Source organism: Mesocricetus auratus, unplaced genomic scaffold (genome assembly GCF_017639785.1).
Source record: "Mesocricetus auratus isolate SY011 unplaced genomic scaffold, BCM_Maur_2.0 Super-Scaffold_15014, whole genome shotgun sequence".
Lineage (NCBI taxonomy): Eukaryota > Metazoa > Chordata > Mammalia > Rodentia > Cricetidae > Mesocricetus > Mesocricetus auratus.
In genome coordinates, this window is record NW_024429186.1 from 4,733,692 (window position 1) to 4,750,552 (window position 16,861).

Consider the following 16,861-nt stretch of genomic DNA (forward strand, 5'->3'; position numbering starts at 1 on the left):
CACCCTCCCCAACCTTGACACACACACATACTCAACATTAGGCTAGATTCTTCATGGGGGATATCCTTCTGTAGGTATGTTTCTCTTGTTGGTTGATGAATAAACACAGTTTGGCTAATAGCCAGTAGAGGCAAGAAGATAGCAAAGGCTAGGAGACAAGTAGAATGTTGTCATGGGAGGCAGAGAGGCACCACAGAGATGCCATGTAGCAAAGGAATGAGTAAGAGGTCAGGACCTTTCTCCAGTAAGCTGATACCATGTAGAAATATAGAGATTAATAGAATGGGAAAATAATTAATTTCGAGTTAGCAAATAAGAAGCACTATCTATTGGCCAACAATTTTATAATTAATGTAGCATCCATGTGTTTATTTGGGGCTGAGGGTGGGTGGTACCTGGCAGAACAAGAATGCTCTAGAATCAGATTCTGTCTATGTTGATGAAATGTGTTTTATCCCTTCAAAGTTTGTGTCACTCCATTTAATAGAGTATATTCTATATCCATTTATTTCCAGGGAAATTTGTACATTTTATATTCTTCAGAGATGAAATATATCCCAATTACATATAGCACAAACACATTATTGACCAATCTGCTAATGAACATCTATGTCAGTTATAAATCTTGGTTTTAGGAAACAAAGCAGTAGTAAACTTGGGGGTACAAATGTCTCTTTGGACACACACACACACACACACAGACACACACACACACACACACACACACACACACACAGTTTCTACGATGGATGAATTACTTTGCTTTACCACCCACTATGACCTGTGAGTAAAGACTGCATTCTCTCAATGTCATCTCCATCATCTGTTGCCAGAAGTATTCATGGCAGCCAATGTTACTGGGGTGAGTTGGTACCTCAAAGTTGTTTTAACTTGAACTATCATAAAGTCTAAGGATATGGCCTACTTTAAGAAAATATTCATTAGCCATTTGTGTTCTTTCTTTTTGTCAAACCACATACTTGATATTCCATATTTTTCATCTAATTAGACAGATTCTTCCTACTGGATATTTCAAGGCATTTCCAGGAGGTCTGATTGTGGCAATAAAATAAGGCATCTACTTGACTGTTTGCATTTTGTTTTTTATCTCTTTTTTTCTACCAATAAGTGTCTTAATTTAGATCTCTATAATGCATTTAAGTTAATTATTTATTAATTAGTTATTTATCAATTAACTTCCTGACTGATGTTTACAAAGTATATTTAGCTCTCTTATTCTACTATAATTACACTCACATCTCCCAATTTGTTTTGTGATGACAAAAATATATCAAAAAACTTCTTCCTAATATTATCTATTCACTTTTTCACGGTACTAATTATATGAAATGGTTATTGTTACTATTTTGTATAATAGCTACACTTTTAATATTTTGTTTACCTGTTTCAATATGGGTGTGTGTTGGGGGGTGTTGCCAATTAGGCAATCACTTACCGCCATAGTCCCTGCTAGCCCCACATGGCATGCCCTCTGCATGAGTCCCACATCTTTTCCAAAAGCGGGTGCCATCCGCCAGCCTAGGAGAGGCCTACTGCCTCTGCATCTCTGTTACCCCACAATCCCTACTGTGATACCAGTGTTTCTCAACTCAGTCCTGTTCTCACACTTGGTTTAAATTTTCATCCACCAAACGGGACACCATCTCCTTTGTTCTCTGGTTTGCTCATGGGTACCTCCTCCTTACATCCCCATGCAGTGTCCACCATGGCCCGTGATAGGTACATCCTTCCTAGAGTCCAGAAGTTCTCCTATCTGTCTGTGGATTCTCTCCTTCGCTCAATGGCATGCCAAACACTACCCCCAAGAGACTGCCTGCGCCCTGTGTCACATACAGTGTGCCCAGAGAATGCTCCCAGTCACCTAGAAATCAACACCTTCTGCAGTGTGACTCCCACAGCTTGCACCGAAAGGCCTCCAGTCTGTTTTACTTCTTGGGTACCTTGCTCAGCCACCCACTGCATTGGTGGAACATTAATGTGAGCACAACTCCTACTGCAGGAAGAGCTCCTGTCAGCTGCCAATACAGCCCTTTCACCCAGCAGGTCCCTGCAGTATGCTGGGTACTCTCTTCCCCTCCATTTAACAAATCCTGCTTACTCAATTTCTGTAAAAACCCCTTAGAATTTTTCAGATTCTATTTGGAATATACTGAGCATTCCACAAAGTATGTGAGTTTGGTGGTACAACTTTGTCACATGCTGGTCAAATATAGTTACTGCAAATTAAATTCTACACTTCATCCCAAAGTTACTGAAGGTGAGTTTTACATTCCAGTATCATAAGATGGCAATAAGTTTATCTACATTATACCAATGGTGGATAATCTTACAATGCAGAACATTAGGGATCACATTGCTTCTTATACTGATGACATACGGGGAGAGGATTACAACATGCCTCAAATATATTTGTTTCTAATGCTAACGATTAGCTTCACAAAGAATATAATTTTCAGAAAGAGAGGGCTTGATAATAGGGTAAAAAGCAGGGAAGTTGGAAAAACAATTGGTAAATTAGAGGCAAGAATTACAAATTTTGAAGACAACGAGGAAGTAATCAACAAAGTAGATTATATAGAACTGAAAAATAGCCACCTGCAAGACAGGATTTGTTTCATGACTGCTCTGCTTGCTTAATGACCAAAATAGGATCAATACAACATGACTTTACCAGACTAGTAGAAACAACTAATTCCATGTCTGATGACTCGATTAATAAAACGTAAAGACTGGAAGTTCACATTGGAAAACTTACAGAAAAAAATGTCTTCCAAGTCTGAGGATAATGACCAGTTCACAGACAGAACACTGTTCCTAGAAGGCAACTTACATGCCATTCAGAAAATATCTAACGAAGAAAATGTTAAATATTTGTAATAGCAAATAAATGATGAATCCATGAAACTTATTGATTCTATAAATCCTTACAAATTTATTTGTCCCAAGAATTTCAAGTTCTCAGAGATACAATGATAAACAGATTTCAGATCTCAGATGATCTCCAATCTGATACATCAGAATCAGACATACAAGGTACATGTCATGACAGAGGTTTTCCTACACCTCTTAGCCACAAGGAAGACATTCTTGAGGTTGTTATTCCCTCTCCTATGGTTTTTCCTGAACCTGTACTGAGAATCCAGCAAGAAAAAACACCCAAATATCTTTGTTGCTTATCAGTGGAACCAATGTAGATGAAAGGCTTGGAGGGAATCAAAGAAGCCACTGTTTCTCCTGATATTCACTTTCCCTATGTCAGAGAGTTACTGGACTCTTGGGCAAGTGTGAATAGAGTGACCCCTAAGCATTGGAATCAATTGGGCTCAGCAGTACATTGGCCATAAAAATCTGATTAGCAACATTGGAGGAATGCGTACTGAAGAGAAGTTTGAGGTCATCTTCAAGAATAATACATGCTGTTAACTGATGAGGCATCAATCCAGATTCAGTAAAAGTCTTTGTATCTGGTTATCAGAATGCCACATTCTCTTCCATGTTCTACTTTTCTAACTCCTTGGATGCATCTTCTTCCCTTCCCCCCACGAGAGAGAGCATTGTTTTAATATGTCTGCAAACCAAAGCCAGCTGTCTCAAAAATATTTTGTATTTTGCCCTTAATACTCTACTGCCATCAAAGTCATTCATACATTTATTCAGATGTTTTTAAACAACATAGCATATATTTTGAACAGTTTTGTGTTTTAAGGCATTATAGTTCAATCACTAGGTCTTATGAAATCCGTTAAATGAGTGAAAGATTATAGCAGACAATGTAGACAACAATAATATATATGATGCTGCTAGTTCACATCATTAGATGAAAGAGAGTCATTTTAAGAGATAGATGTTGCATGGTAATTAAATATTTGGTGTGTAGGAGTGAGTTATATATTAGTGAGTTAGAATTAATGAAATATCAGTTCTGAAAGGTGATTTTTCCCTGATATTTTGAAGAAATATTTCTTTCTGGTCTTACAAAAATTATGTAGCACTTTGGAACAAAGATGCATCCTAGCATCCCAGCACTGGAAGCCAAGATGGAGAAAATTTCCACAACAACCATGACCTTACCCTTTGTGCTATGGTATGCAGGGAGGAAAGTGATCCAGACACAGCAGAACAACAGCATGCTGAATGTCAAGAATTTGGCTTCATTGAATGTGTTAGGCAGATTCCTGGACAAGAAAGCTACAGTGAAGCTCGCTTGAGCCAGGCTGCCCAGGTATCCCAAGACACAGTAGAAGGCAGTTAATGAACCCTTGATACACACAATGATGATGTGGCCATGCTCAGAGTGGGCATCAACATTAACAGAGGGAGGAGAAGCTCCCAACCAGACTGAACAGATAATAACTTGGATGAGAGTACAGATGGCAATGATGTAGTTAGGTCCCCCTGCAACCAGAAAGTATCTCATTCTTCTTCCAGGGGCTGTGATTTTGAAAGCCAGGAGAACAGTCACTGTTTTGGCCAGCACAGTGGAAACAGCCACAGTGAATACAACTCCAAATGTGATTTGCTGCAAGATGCATGTAGCTGAGTTTGGATGGCCAATGAAGAGGAGGGGACAGAGGAAGCAAAAGAAGAGTGAGATGAGCAAGATGTAACTGAGCTTCCGGTTATTGGCCTTCACAATGGGAGTGTCGTGGTGCTTGACAAAGACTCCGAGAACCAAAGCTGTGAAAGCAGAGAAGCACAAGGCCATTAAGGCAAGAGTCATCCCCAAAGGATCTTCATAGCTCAGAAATATCATTTTTTTATGTATACACTGGTTGTGCTCTATGTTGGCATACTGGTTATCAGGGCACTTCACACACTGATCCACATCTGAGGAGGAGAGTAATATGTCATTAGTTCACTTACAGCCTTTTTATTGGCAGGGATTTCAATTTACGTGTACAGAAGAATCATTTAAATGTCTGAATTTTGTTGGTGAGGATGTCATAGAACGACCTTGCTGCCTAGAAACACTTCCATTTTATAATGCTTGTTATTTATATGAGGAACAAAAGCAAAGAATTTTTGTCTATTTAGATGTATTGATGAAATAACATGATCTGATATCAAGAAACACAGAATTTTTACAACATTTTGGGGGCTATGGAAAAATGACTTATATCAGTAAGTTTACAAATACTAAATTCATTAACCACAGTTTTTATGAGTGTTTCAAAAATCCCAGATCCCATGGATTCAGTGACTCCTGATTTCTTGTCTTTATCATTTCTATGAGTGCTGTCCCCAGGAGGTATGAAGACTGTGTTTTCTACTGGGAACAGAAATCTGTTATGTTTTTTATTTCAAATTTTCTGTAGCAAATACACTTAAATAAATCAACTTTAAATGAAATCATTGTTTTGTACAATTGTGTTTATATTCATCAGTTTATATTCATATATAAGTATCAAAAGATCTGTTGAATTAGAAAGTTATTGGGATTATATTGAGTAAGTAGAAGGGTGAAAGTGACTGATGAATAGTGTTTGGGATCTATATAAACAAGAAACATCATAAACACAGTCCTAATTTACTTGTCTTTTAGTAGTAAAAACAGCAAACTCCCAAGTCTTGTTCAGAAGACACTGTAGCCTATCTGTGAAAGTAGAATCCTCTGTACGTATTTAGCATTAAAATGCCCCTACATAATGATTATGCTCCATTTGGTAATAGACAACACCTTGCTCCTTCCCTAATTCCATGTCTGTGAGATCCAGACTCTGTGGATATACTCATTGGTGAAGTTGATACTGACAAGCAGCATTAGACAGATAACAAAAGACCCTTTAAGACAGACAGCTAAGACAGAATGTTGTGTTGATTAATAGTACCCTATTTGTAAGTTGTGATAACCATTCTAGTAAATGTAGAAACCTTATAGTAGTTGCTGTTAATCACCTGATAATTGCAGACAGTAATATCGGGCTTTGAATATTTTAAGGGGATTATCTAGAAAAATGTTTTTGCACTTTATTTAGTTAATTTGTTTAAGGGCCTGGGAAATTTTTCAATGGTGAGAGAATGTACTTCTCTCTCAGAAGGCCTGAATTTAGTTCTCACTGTAACTTCAGGTGTCTCTAAATTAGTGAAACTAACTACAGAGGTACTGGATGGCTTTAATCAGCACTGTCCCATAGGTGCCCATAACCACCAACCTTATTACATACACTTAATCGAAGTAATAATAAAGATATTTTTATATTTTTCATATATATTCAATAATCTTATGTCATTTTACATTAAACATAGTTAATGATACATGGTTTAATTACTGTGGAACACGTTTTATGTAACATTACATGGAGTTCCTTCTATGACATGTGTCCTGAAGGTGAGCTCAGGCTATCTGTTTTAGTGGGAAGAAATTTAACTGCAGTGTCATATCACTGGCCATAAATATCTATTATGGACTTTCATTTCTTTGTAAAGGATGACAGGCAAAAACAGTGAAAAGCCATTAGCCTACCAGTTTATTTAGTGCCTCCTGAATAAATAATCATTTGGTGAATATGAAGTGTATATGTGGTAACACTGTTTGAATAATTATAAATGATTTTGTGACATTATTACTGTGTTATGTAAAAAATATTCAATATAGTTTTCATATTATGTATCAACACATTTCCCCACTTTCCTCATTTTTCAATCAAGTTGAAATTTTGATAAGAGTTCTCTGGATATTGCATGTAGTCTTTTGTCTCTTCTCAGCTGTTCCTGAAAATTGAAAAGTAATAAGTTTTTTCTTAATATTACAGAAGGTTTGGATTTGATTACTGGAAGGAATATTACTTATTAAAGAGGATTCATTGCCCTATTTTGTTCTCTGTGAGGATTTGCACATGCAGGGTATGCAGAAACATATGTAGTTATACATATATCTAAAAATATTAAAACATTTGGAACGATTCAATACCCAAATGTAATTCAAGACCCCAATGTAATTTTTGAGATTAATCACTGCAAAGAACTTGAGTAAAATTCTCTCAGACTGCTCATTGATTATCAAAACTATCTCTTTGAGATAATGCCACTCTGTGAATTTACAATGAGTCAAAATGTGGGTCAAGGCATGAGGAGTTTTCTACAGGTACATATTCAACGATGATAATCTCATAAACGTTAACTTAGGCAAATATATTGTGCTTATGGTATTCAGTTTCCGACCCCGTCAGCATCCCATTGTAGAAGGTGGGAGTAATGATCAAATTGAAGGACTTATAACTGCCTCAATACTCACTTGTCTCATTAGAGATTTCACTTTCTGGGCAGGGCTTGCATTTAAAACAGCAGACGGCCATTCCATCCTGCCAGAATTTTCTGAACCCAGGACCACAATCAGCACTGCACAAAGAGGGTGGTGGTGTCTGAGGAAAATTAGAAACATGATGATACCAAAGGTTTTCCCTACACCTTTCATACCTATATTACATAGAATGTTTAGATATTGATAAGATAATTTCATATATACCAATTGTGATCACAGTATAAAAAGTAAGGATTCTAAAAGACATAAAGTGGATTAAATAAAAAATTCTAGTATGCAGACTAGTCTTTCACACTACTTGTGAAGCATTTATTTAAGTGGTAATGTGTAGTGTTGTCCATAAGCAGTGCGTTATGGTAAATACAGAACAGCAAGACAATCAGCAGTGTTTTTACGGACTATGCTTTAGCTGCCAGCTGCGGACTCCTGCATAGTCTTCCTTTGACTGTAACCAATGAGACAAATCTAACATTTCCCCTAAATTTACTCATGGTCAGGGTTTAATCACAACAGCAGAATAGCAAACTAGGATGAATGGGCATCTGAAACGGGAAATATCTCCTAAAATCTCAGAAAACACACATTAACTACAATGAAAGAGTACTGCAAAGAATGAAATACACAGTGTGAAGAGCAAAGAGCTCAATAGGCAGAACCCAGTGTATTTTGTTATGAGGAATTGCTGACTTGATGTGTAGTGGTCTGGAAGGTAAAGTATTTCCCAATGTGAAATGTCCACCAAAACTATAAATGCATGGGTAACCTGAATAAAAGTTACATTGTTCAAAGTTATTTGAAAGATTTCTTAATTTAAAAATGTATACACTATCCTCGATTACTATAAACCTGGTGAAGGGCATCTATATGTAACACTAGAGGGGTCCTGATTCTTGCTTGCTCAGTTTGCATCTTTGGGTTTGTGTTGATTTCTATGTCAAAACAAAAGCATCTCCTAAGCACCGAATCATTTCATGTTCTCCACAAGTATTAAGAACTACAATGCTTCCTTTTCTGTTGTTGTTTTTGTTGAAGCAAGTCTCAGTGCATAGCTATGGATTGCATAAACTCTCTATCATGACTTATTTAATTCCTTCCTTTTTGTATGTCTATTCTCTTATTTTATTGCTTACTTTGATAAAACTTTATGGACTCCGAATAAGCATGAAGACAATGAATGGTATTATCCATTTTCTGCTCATTTCACTTAAGTTAGGTGTTACTTATGGATCTCTGTATTGCTTGAACACCTCATGTAGTTAAGTTTTACTACAAAAATAGAGTACCAGATTCTTTGTTCAAAGAGTTTGAATTAAAGACATATATCCCAAACACACATGACTCCATCTGAATTTCATGCATATTATTTGAGTTTTCTCTCCATGTGGTACAATGCTGTCAATATGTTTGTCACAGAAAACACTAACACATCAAGATGTGCTCATTGCAAACTGTCCGGCTTTGTTTCATAAACTTTTTCCAAAGGTTGTGCCGTATTAAGTGTCCTTTGTGCACAATTACAGATAATAATTGAATTGTATCTTTGTGTTTATTCATGTGGTATTTTACTCTTAAATTCTGTACATCTTGAAGCATGCTTGATCCTTGGATAGAAGTCATCTTGGTTGCAGAGAATGATCTTTCTGCTGTGCTGTTGAGATCTCTTGAGAGGTGTTTAGTACAAACTTATTACATGCATGTCCATCCAAGATATTGTTCCCGGGATTTACTTTTTTCAATTTCCCTTCATAGCAAAGATTTTCTGCCTTTTATAGAAGGTTTCTCAATATTTTCCCCATGAAGGTTAAAAAAAGTTTGTTTTTTTAAACAATTTTATTGTCTGTGCATTTTGATTAGAAAATGTGACCACTAACATTCAATTCTTAATGAAAAATATTTGTAAATTTTGGGTTGTTTTTTGATATTGCAATGTTTGATATTTTTCTAATAACTTATTTTCTGACTGTTGTTCCAGTGATGGCTGAAATTCCTTTGACCACTTGATTTAATCCTGATGTTTTGAGTGAAAGATTTCTTCAAGTACTTTCATAGTCTTGATTCATCCATTATGCAGTCTGTAATTTTTTGCATTAGTGATTTTTTTCTGTCTCTTTCTATAGTCAAGGGTAATTTTGCTTGGCGTAGTAACCATGATTGGCAGAATATGTCTCTATGTATTTGGAATATGTCACTTTTACTCACCCTCTTTCAGAATATTATCAGCAGAATCTGCTGTTATCCAGAAGGACCCTTTATACAAGTGGAACTTCTCACCTGCAGTCTTCAAAGTTATACTTTAGAATAAAATTTTAAAACAAAATAAATCCAGGACTCCTTTTCTCTAAGGTTGAATCTTTGGTATTCAACTGAATATTGTATCTAGATGGCTCCTCTTCAGAACATGGTTTGTAAATTTGATCTTTAGACATATTTCCTTGATTTCCTAGTTTTTTCTTTTGTATTATTTTCATCATATTTTGAATTCTCTGTTCCTACTCCTGTACTTCAAGTCGCCCATCTGTCTTTAACTTAAAGCATTTTCTTGGTACATATTTTAACTGAAATTTTATTTGATTTTTTACTTTACCTTTATATGATTTAAGTTGAAATTTTTTATTTTGTACCTTTAGAGTAATCCTTTGTTACATGATCGTTAAGTGTCTAATTGTGTGCAAGATAACATCATCTCATTGTTTCTCCAAGAAGTGATTTGTGTCCTCTTAATTTTTTCGGGAACACTCTAATAATCATTATTTTATTTCCTTGATCTACTTTAAGTTTATTAATGTAAGATTTGAAGTCATGCTGCTTTGATATTGTCCTGTATATTTGTGTATGTTTCTGCACTTTAATTTTAATTTCTGAAAGCAGAACACTGGTTGAATTGTGTTTAATCCCCAGTATTCTTTCTGCGTATGTGTTTACAATGCTCAGGTGAGGTGTGGGTAGTAGAATAGACATGCACTTTCACTGCTGCCCTCGGTATTGATATGCAGATCAGTAGCTACACCTTCACCTTATGTGTTCTTCTCCCTGAGTATGACCATGCTCACACTTGGGGAAAGTACAAAAAACCTAAGTTTCATACTATCAAGGAAAACGGATATATCACTTCAGGTTATGTTTGAAGACTTTGCTGAAATCACAATCTTTACAAATCAACTATTTTGTACACAGCAGTTTGAATTGCATACCTTAAAGCCACACGTATCTCCTCTATAAAATACTCATGATGAATAATAAATTATTTCATTTGTAAATTTCATGAAAACTGAAATTTTTAACTAGCAATGCTCCAAATAAGGGAAAGAAAACTGGACACTCTCTTATTAGTTTGAATGAATCATAAAATAATTAATGGGAGCAAGCAAACTATTGATAGTGACTAAATACTTCATAGTGTAGTGATTAAATTTTTTATATTGTAGTATTCAGAGTTGTTGACATGACTCAGAGTTAGGTATTAATTCCTATTCAAGAATAGGACGCAAATTTGATTCCTACCAGTCACTGTGTAGAACTAAGCTTTCTGCATTTCCTAGGATTCAAAAAAGTCTTCTGTCATATGAGCCACAGTCATAGCCGATGTAAGGATACATGAGGACACCCATACACACCCAAGAAAAGAATTAAAAACCAAGGTAACAATTCACATAATATATAAAATGCATCCTAAAATATTAATTTATGTTTACAGGTGCTGACAATTAAGGAATTTCTTGTCTAAACATTTAAAAATTTAATAACAAAATGCGTGCTTTTTGTATTTTGAATTTACTTCATCATTACAACAATCTAACTTTTCCACATCTGTGCCCAAGATTCAGCCCAAAGATTTGACTGTATGGTAATCAGTATCCTACCAAGAGAATATTGCTCACTTTACTGGAAATTATACTAAATCATTTTGGAAAACTGATTTATATTCATATAAATAAGCAGTATCAGGTTTGGATATGATGAAAATCCATGGTATGCATGCTGAAAATTCTCAAAAAATTAATAGTGTCACATCAAAAAGGAGAATATGAGAAGCAAAGTAAGAGGCTTGATAATGGTATATAATATGACACTTTATTATATAAAGTGTTAAGGAATCAGAAATGTTCCCACTTGACAGTGTCACTGCTGTTTAATGGAAATCTGTACAATTTTATCAGACCCACCTTTGTATTTCCTGTGGCCCACTCTATCATATCTTCATCTACATGGAACTGTTGTCCATGTGGGAAGTATGGACTATAATGTCCTATCTTCACTTTAAATCTAAGATCTTGTGGGTAATTCCAAATCTGGAAAATGTCATACTCTTCCTGATGTTCTTCTTTGTGGTTCATACTCACTCTGCCCCCAACAGGATTTGTGAATTCTGTCCTCTTCAGAAATGCATTCAGCTGCAAGACAGACAGCATCCTATATTGTGTTTGCCCTTCATTGAAGAAAAAATTCTCATTTTAATTAAGGTCAACATTATCGCTGGTACCCAGGGGAGAAATTTCAGTGAAAACAAATGGATAATAAATATTATACTAGAGTTCCTCAAATATTAGTTCCCTCAGAGACACACATGCAGACACCAAACAAGGTATGCAACACACAGGCACACACAGACTCACACATGTAAAACACACACAGAGACTCACATACATCCAGAGATACACACAAAATGTAGCCATATACTTTTTTGACAAACATACATATACATAAATGCCCTGCAATTCCTATAAATATGCAGGCAAACATACACAGGCATGTAAATCCAAACATACATACAAAAACACCCACAGAAATGTACACATACACAGATACATAAAGGGAAAAAACACATATACAAACACCAACAGAAATAAGTATTGAGAAACAGAAAAGCATACCCACACATCAAAACAGAGACAGACACATACATATACATACAGACACAACAATGAAATATGTGTGTGTGAAATCACATAGATGTAAATGTGCAAATATATGCAAAGTCTCATGCAGACACAATCATTGCCAAACACACACAGGTAGAAACACACAGGAAAAATACCCGTAGTGAAAGACACAGACAAATTCCACAGGAAGACATACAAATACTCACAGGAACATATATAAAGACATATACACACACAGATGAACATAAAAGTACAAACATGCTCACATGTACAGTGAGAAACCTCTGGTACATATACTTAGTAAACTGAGTCACAACACCATCGCCTGTGCAATAACTATCAGAATGCCAACTATGGGCACCAGAGCTGACAGTGGGTGAGTAACAGTTGAGAACACTTGCAAATATCACCCCTCCACACACTATTTACCACATTATTGATGATTAATGTGCAAAAATCACATGTAATGACAGAAATTTTCCATGAGAAAAGACTGATAATGTTTACAGTATTAGAATGGGTGTGATGATATTCTCTTGCTCAGTAACAAAATCACTAGTTGTCTTTTATGCATTTTGTCTTGTGCTCCATTGCCTTTGCACTAGAGAATTCTACCAAACTCTAGATTTACTCAATAAGAAGAAATGAAATTGCTCAGAATTTATTTTGGGCAAAATACTTCCTAGTCCACTGAGTTTGGGCATCTGAAATACTCCAAAAGATATGATATGGCTGACCCCATGTATTATCCAACTGAAGAAATACTACCTTCCAGCAGCTGGAACCAGCTCCTTTCCCTTTGTCCATTGGCTGAGTATCTACTTCTTGTAGATTCACCTCATGAAGTGCATGGGCCAAAGCATACACAGCATTATATATGTCATAACAGCCATCACTAAAGGTCATGTCAAAAGTCTGTGCCAATAGCCATTCCATCGAGGTATTCCATGAGTATTTCTTCAGTGTCTTACAGTTGGATGTAGAAACTTCACAGTTAAAGTTCATCCATTCCATCCTTGCAAGGTATTCATTTGTGTTTTTGATTGGGTTCATTGTCTGGACAAAACTTTTAAAACCAGAAATATCGCCATGATGGTGAGCAAAAGCTAGAATCATTTGGGCTGTATGAACCGTGAAGTTTGTTTTACTTGCAGTTACATCCCACTGTGAGGTGATAACCCATATTCTCTGTAAACCTTGGGATTCCCACATTCGAAAGCTCACAACAAGAGTACTCTCATAGTCACCGTAAATGATAACAACATTTGCCGATGATGTCTTGATTTGGTTATAATATGCTTCAGCTCTTGACATGTATAACTGCATGTTGATTGGAATCATACTTACAAAGGCAAGGCAGACTATGTATTTTTCCAACTCTCTTCTCAAATATGAGAGAAATTGGGTGCCCTGATCATTGTCAGAGATGACCAGCCCCACCCAGTTCCATCTGAAGTGAATTATGACAGAGACCATTGCCAATGCTAGAGATGTGTCTTTGGGGGCCATTTGATAAAGATTGGGATAATTTTCATGGTCACTTAGTATTGAATGGAAGGATCCATATGTGAGTTGAATGATCTAGGATGCAAAGATAATTATAAGATACCAAGATCTCCGAAGAACTTGACAACACATTTTTTCTGCACAGATTTCTATAAAAGCCCCTGGGATAATCCCCTTAGCTATTACATCTTCCCTATCTTTATTTGAAGCAAGGAAATGTGAGCAGCCCATAATTCTCTGAAGAGTACTCTTGAGCTACGTAGATTGACATTAATATAAGCGCAGTCCCCTCTGAATATAGTTTTTATTGTCTGGTAATGGGACAACATTTCATTCAAAAACAAGCCATAAAATTCTTACCTGTAGGGATTTCCAGAGGTACATGAGATTCAGAAGCATTGCAGATGTTTCCCAGTTAGGTCCTGTAATTATCATATGACATATATCTTCCACACAGTAATAATTGGGCAATGTATCAGGGTCTTGTTCATTAATATAACGGAAACTGTACAACTTAGACACACTTAAGCAATTATCTTCATAGTAATCAAATACCAAAGATCTATTTGGTAATAGATCAGGATTCCTGTTGACCTCATCCATTGTAAAAGCCAAGACGAATGCAAACCTGTTGCTCTCAGTTGGTGTTCTGTAAAAGGGTACAGGTTTAATATGGTTAGAGATCAAAACATGATTATTTGTAGTCAATACAAGGACTGCTTTGTAATGAAAACAATTCACAACCTCCTTCAAATATTATAACAAATGTCTTCTGTACTGAAGTTGGAAAGACCTAAGAACTTGAAAACATGCAAACTCTTTGAAATCCATGGGGATGGATCTCCCATAAATGAGATGCTCTATTGACATCCAACACAGAAAGTATTTTCCATCTCTAGTTTGTGAGTTCTTCCTCAGAAGATAGATTGACCAAATAGAAAAACAAGCCATCTTTATATTAAAATTATTCAGTAACATGAAAAAATGCATATGTTGAGTTAGCTAAAGACTTTATTTAACTTCCTCATGAGAGTTACTCCAATGGCTAAGATTGACCAAGAATCACAGATTAAAACAAAACAATCTTCATTGGGCAATATTTGCCTATGGATTTACAGTTCATGATAAATAGTGCACAATATAGTTAACATACACTCTCATATCCATAAAATCTGGCTCATGTTATATTTCAGGTTTAACTGTTGCAGACAAAATTATTTTTAATACTTATTTTTAAATAAATTTAAGCCAAAAGACATATTTGGTTAAAGATTTGGATGTCTTCTTCCATCTATGTGTTTGTCAGGATCAATGCAATCTTTGGACATAAAAGGGCACAAATCCTTTACTTTTGAATTAGAATTACCTATAGTCTGGTATATCCCCACTATAATATCATTCAATAATTTCATGTGTTTATGTTTATGGGAACAATGACAACTCATGTTTTTTCCTAGTCATTTTATATAATATGATGAATATACATCAAATATGTTACTTTATTTGAATGATTTATGCAGATTTAAATTCAATCTGCTTTTTTAATTTAGGAATTGTAAATCTCATATCTTGTATATAAAATTGGCATTTTACAAATGTACCTTAACACCAAAGACAAAATATCATTGTAATTTTCAGTAAAAAAGGTATTTGAGAATACATATTATGCAAATTAAAAACTAACTTCACTACACTGAAATTAAGAAACATCAGTGACTAGAGCTCTCATATTTACCTGTTGAACTGAAGTGCTGTCTTTTAAACCAACTATCTGCATTCTACAAGATCAGCATGTATATAGAGCCTACATTTTTAAAATGTGCATCTGTATTTAGAGAAATTTAAGAGGCAAGTGAGATATAAGTTTCAGATAATAAACAACTTATAAATAAAGAAAAAACACATGATACATAATTAGGGTCAAAGAAGAGTTAGTAGGTAACTACTCTCCATTTTCTCAAGTTTGCCAAACACCATATGGCACAGCTGTAACTCAGGAAAGTGACAAGGGAAGTAACAAACCATCACTCTTAATTGTAGCCACAGTTTTTAAAGATTGCAAACAGTCATTTATAATCCATATATTCCTTTCTTATTGTAGAGGAAGGGTATAGAACTAGACTTTTAATAGTTAAACATCAGTGGTTGTCCATGTGCATAAGTAAAGTATGGAGAAATAGGTAGACAAATGGAACTCATGAAAGACAGATCCCCTACATATATTCTCAAGTCTGCTTCATGAGGCTGAGTGGCCACAAGCAAAGAATTTGAGTGAGTTCTTAATAGCTAAGTAAAATGTCTTTGCAGCTATGTGTGGCACAAATATCTGTGGTCCTTACACAAGCACATACTGATTAAATGACCATCAGTGTATTCTAATGCAATTTAGTTTCATGTTCTTAGGATGAATTTCATTGAAATCATATTGGTTTTCATTTGATGAGATATTATGGGCCACTGAGTTATGAACAATTTCAAAGGGAGGGCTCTTTGTGATGGATCATGGTAGAGACTGCTTCCTTCTTTTCACTTCCAGCCTTTAATTTGGGAGGATAACTGGAAGAAAAGTAGAACACACACTGAACAAATAAAAATGTTAAAATAAGAGAGAATCTTTAAAATAACTAGGGATCATTGGATGGTATGCAGGTTCAGATAACAGGACAGAAAATTCCAGGCCCATCTTGAAATTCTCATGATAACATTGATGTGGAAACTACAAAATGACTTACTGTGTGTTCAAAATTTGTTTGAAAAACTCTTTATCCACTGGCCACGACACAGTTCTTGGGAAGAAGATGCAACCTCTCTTCAAGTCTCCATCCTTTTCTTCACTATGCTTCATTTTCCAAAAACAGCTGGGATTTGTGAAACTGGCCTTGACAATTGGAATGTTCAGGAGCAGCAAGAGGAAAATCAAAATGAACATCTCTATCCTGTGCTACACCAGGGCAGCATGATTTGTTAAGTGGCACGTGAAGAGCAACATTAAATGTTCACACACTCTTCCTACCTGCTTTTATTTCTTGGGCAAATGAGATGCTTTTTTGTTTCTGTGATTCCTTTTACTCCCAGGTGTTTCTTCAACCCTGGAGGAATATTGGAAAGCGTCTTCCCTGGGACTATGCATCTGGGGTTCACAGTGCTTTCAAAAAACATGGATTCATACTTATATAAGGGGATAGTTCAGTCT

At 35.6% G+C, this 16,861-nt stretch overlaps 1 protein-coding gene across 1 annotated transcript; it reads right to left on the reverse strand.

Moving 5' to 3' along the window:
- Window positions 1–3,937: 3,937 nt before the first annotated feature.
- On the reverse strand, window positions 3,938–16,597 carry LOC101838305 (vomeronasal type-2 receptor 116-like). Its single transcript, XM_013112097.3, has 6 exons — window positions 16,401–16,597; window positions 14,029–14,317; window positions 12,931–13,743; window positions 11,446–11,673; window positions 7,256–7,382; window positions 3,938–4,848 (listed from the first exon to the last, which is right to left on the reverse strand). The coding sequence occupies exons 1-6, from the start codon at window positions 16,595–16,597 to the stop codon at window positions 3,938–3,940; spliced, it is 2,565 nt and encodes an 854-aa protein (XP_012967551.3).
- Between the last annotated feature and the right edge of the window lie 264 nt (window positions 16,598–16,861).

Bases quoted from the DNA above. Each gene is read 5' to 3' on its own strand.
- LOC101838305 (XM_013112097.3), bottom strand. From the start codon at position 16,597: ATGTTCATTTTGATTTTCCTCTTGCTGCTCCTGAACATTCCAATTGTC. The intron at 13,744-14,028 runs GTAAGAATTTTA...TTTGCATCCTAG, and splicing joins ACCTCTGGAAATCCCTACAG to ATCATTCAACTCACATATGG. The intron at 11,674-12,930 runs GTAGTATTTCTT...TCTGTCTTGCAG, and splicing joins CTGGTTCCAGCTGCTGGAAG to CTGAATGCATTTCTGAAGAG.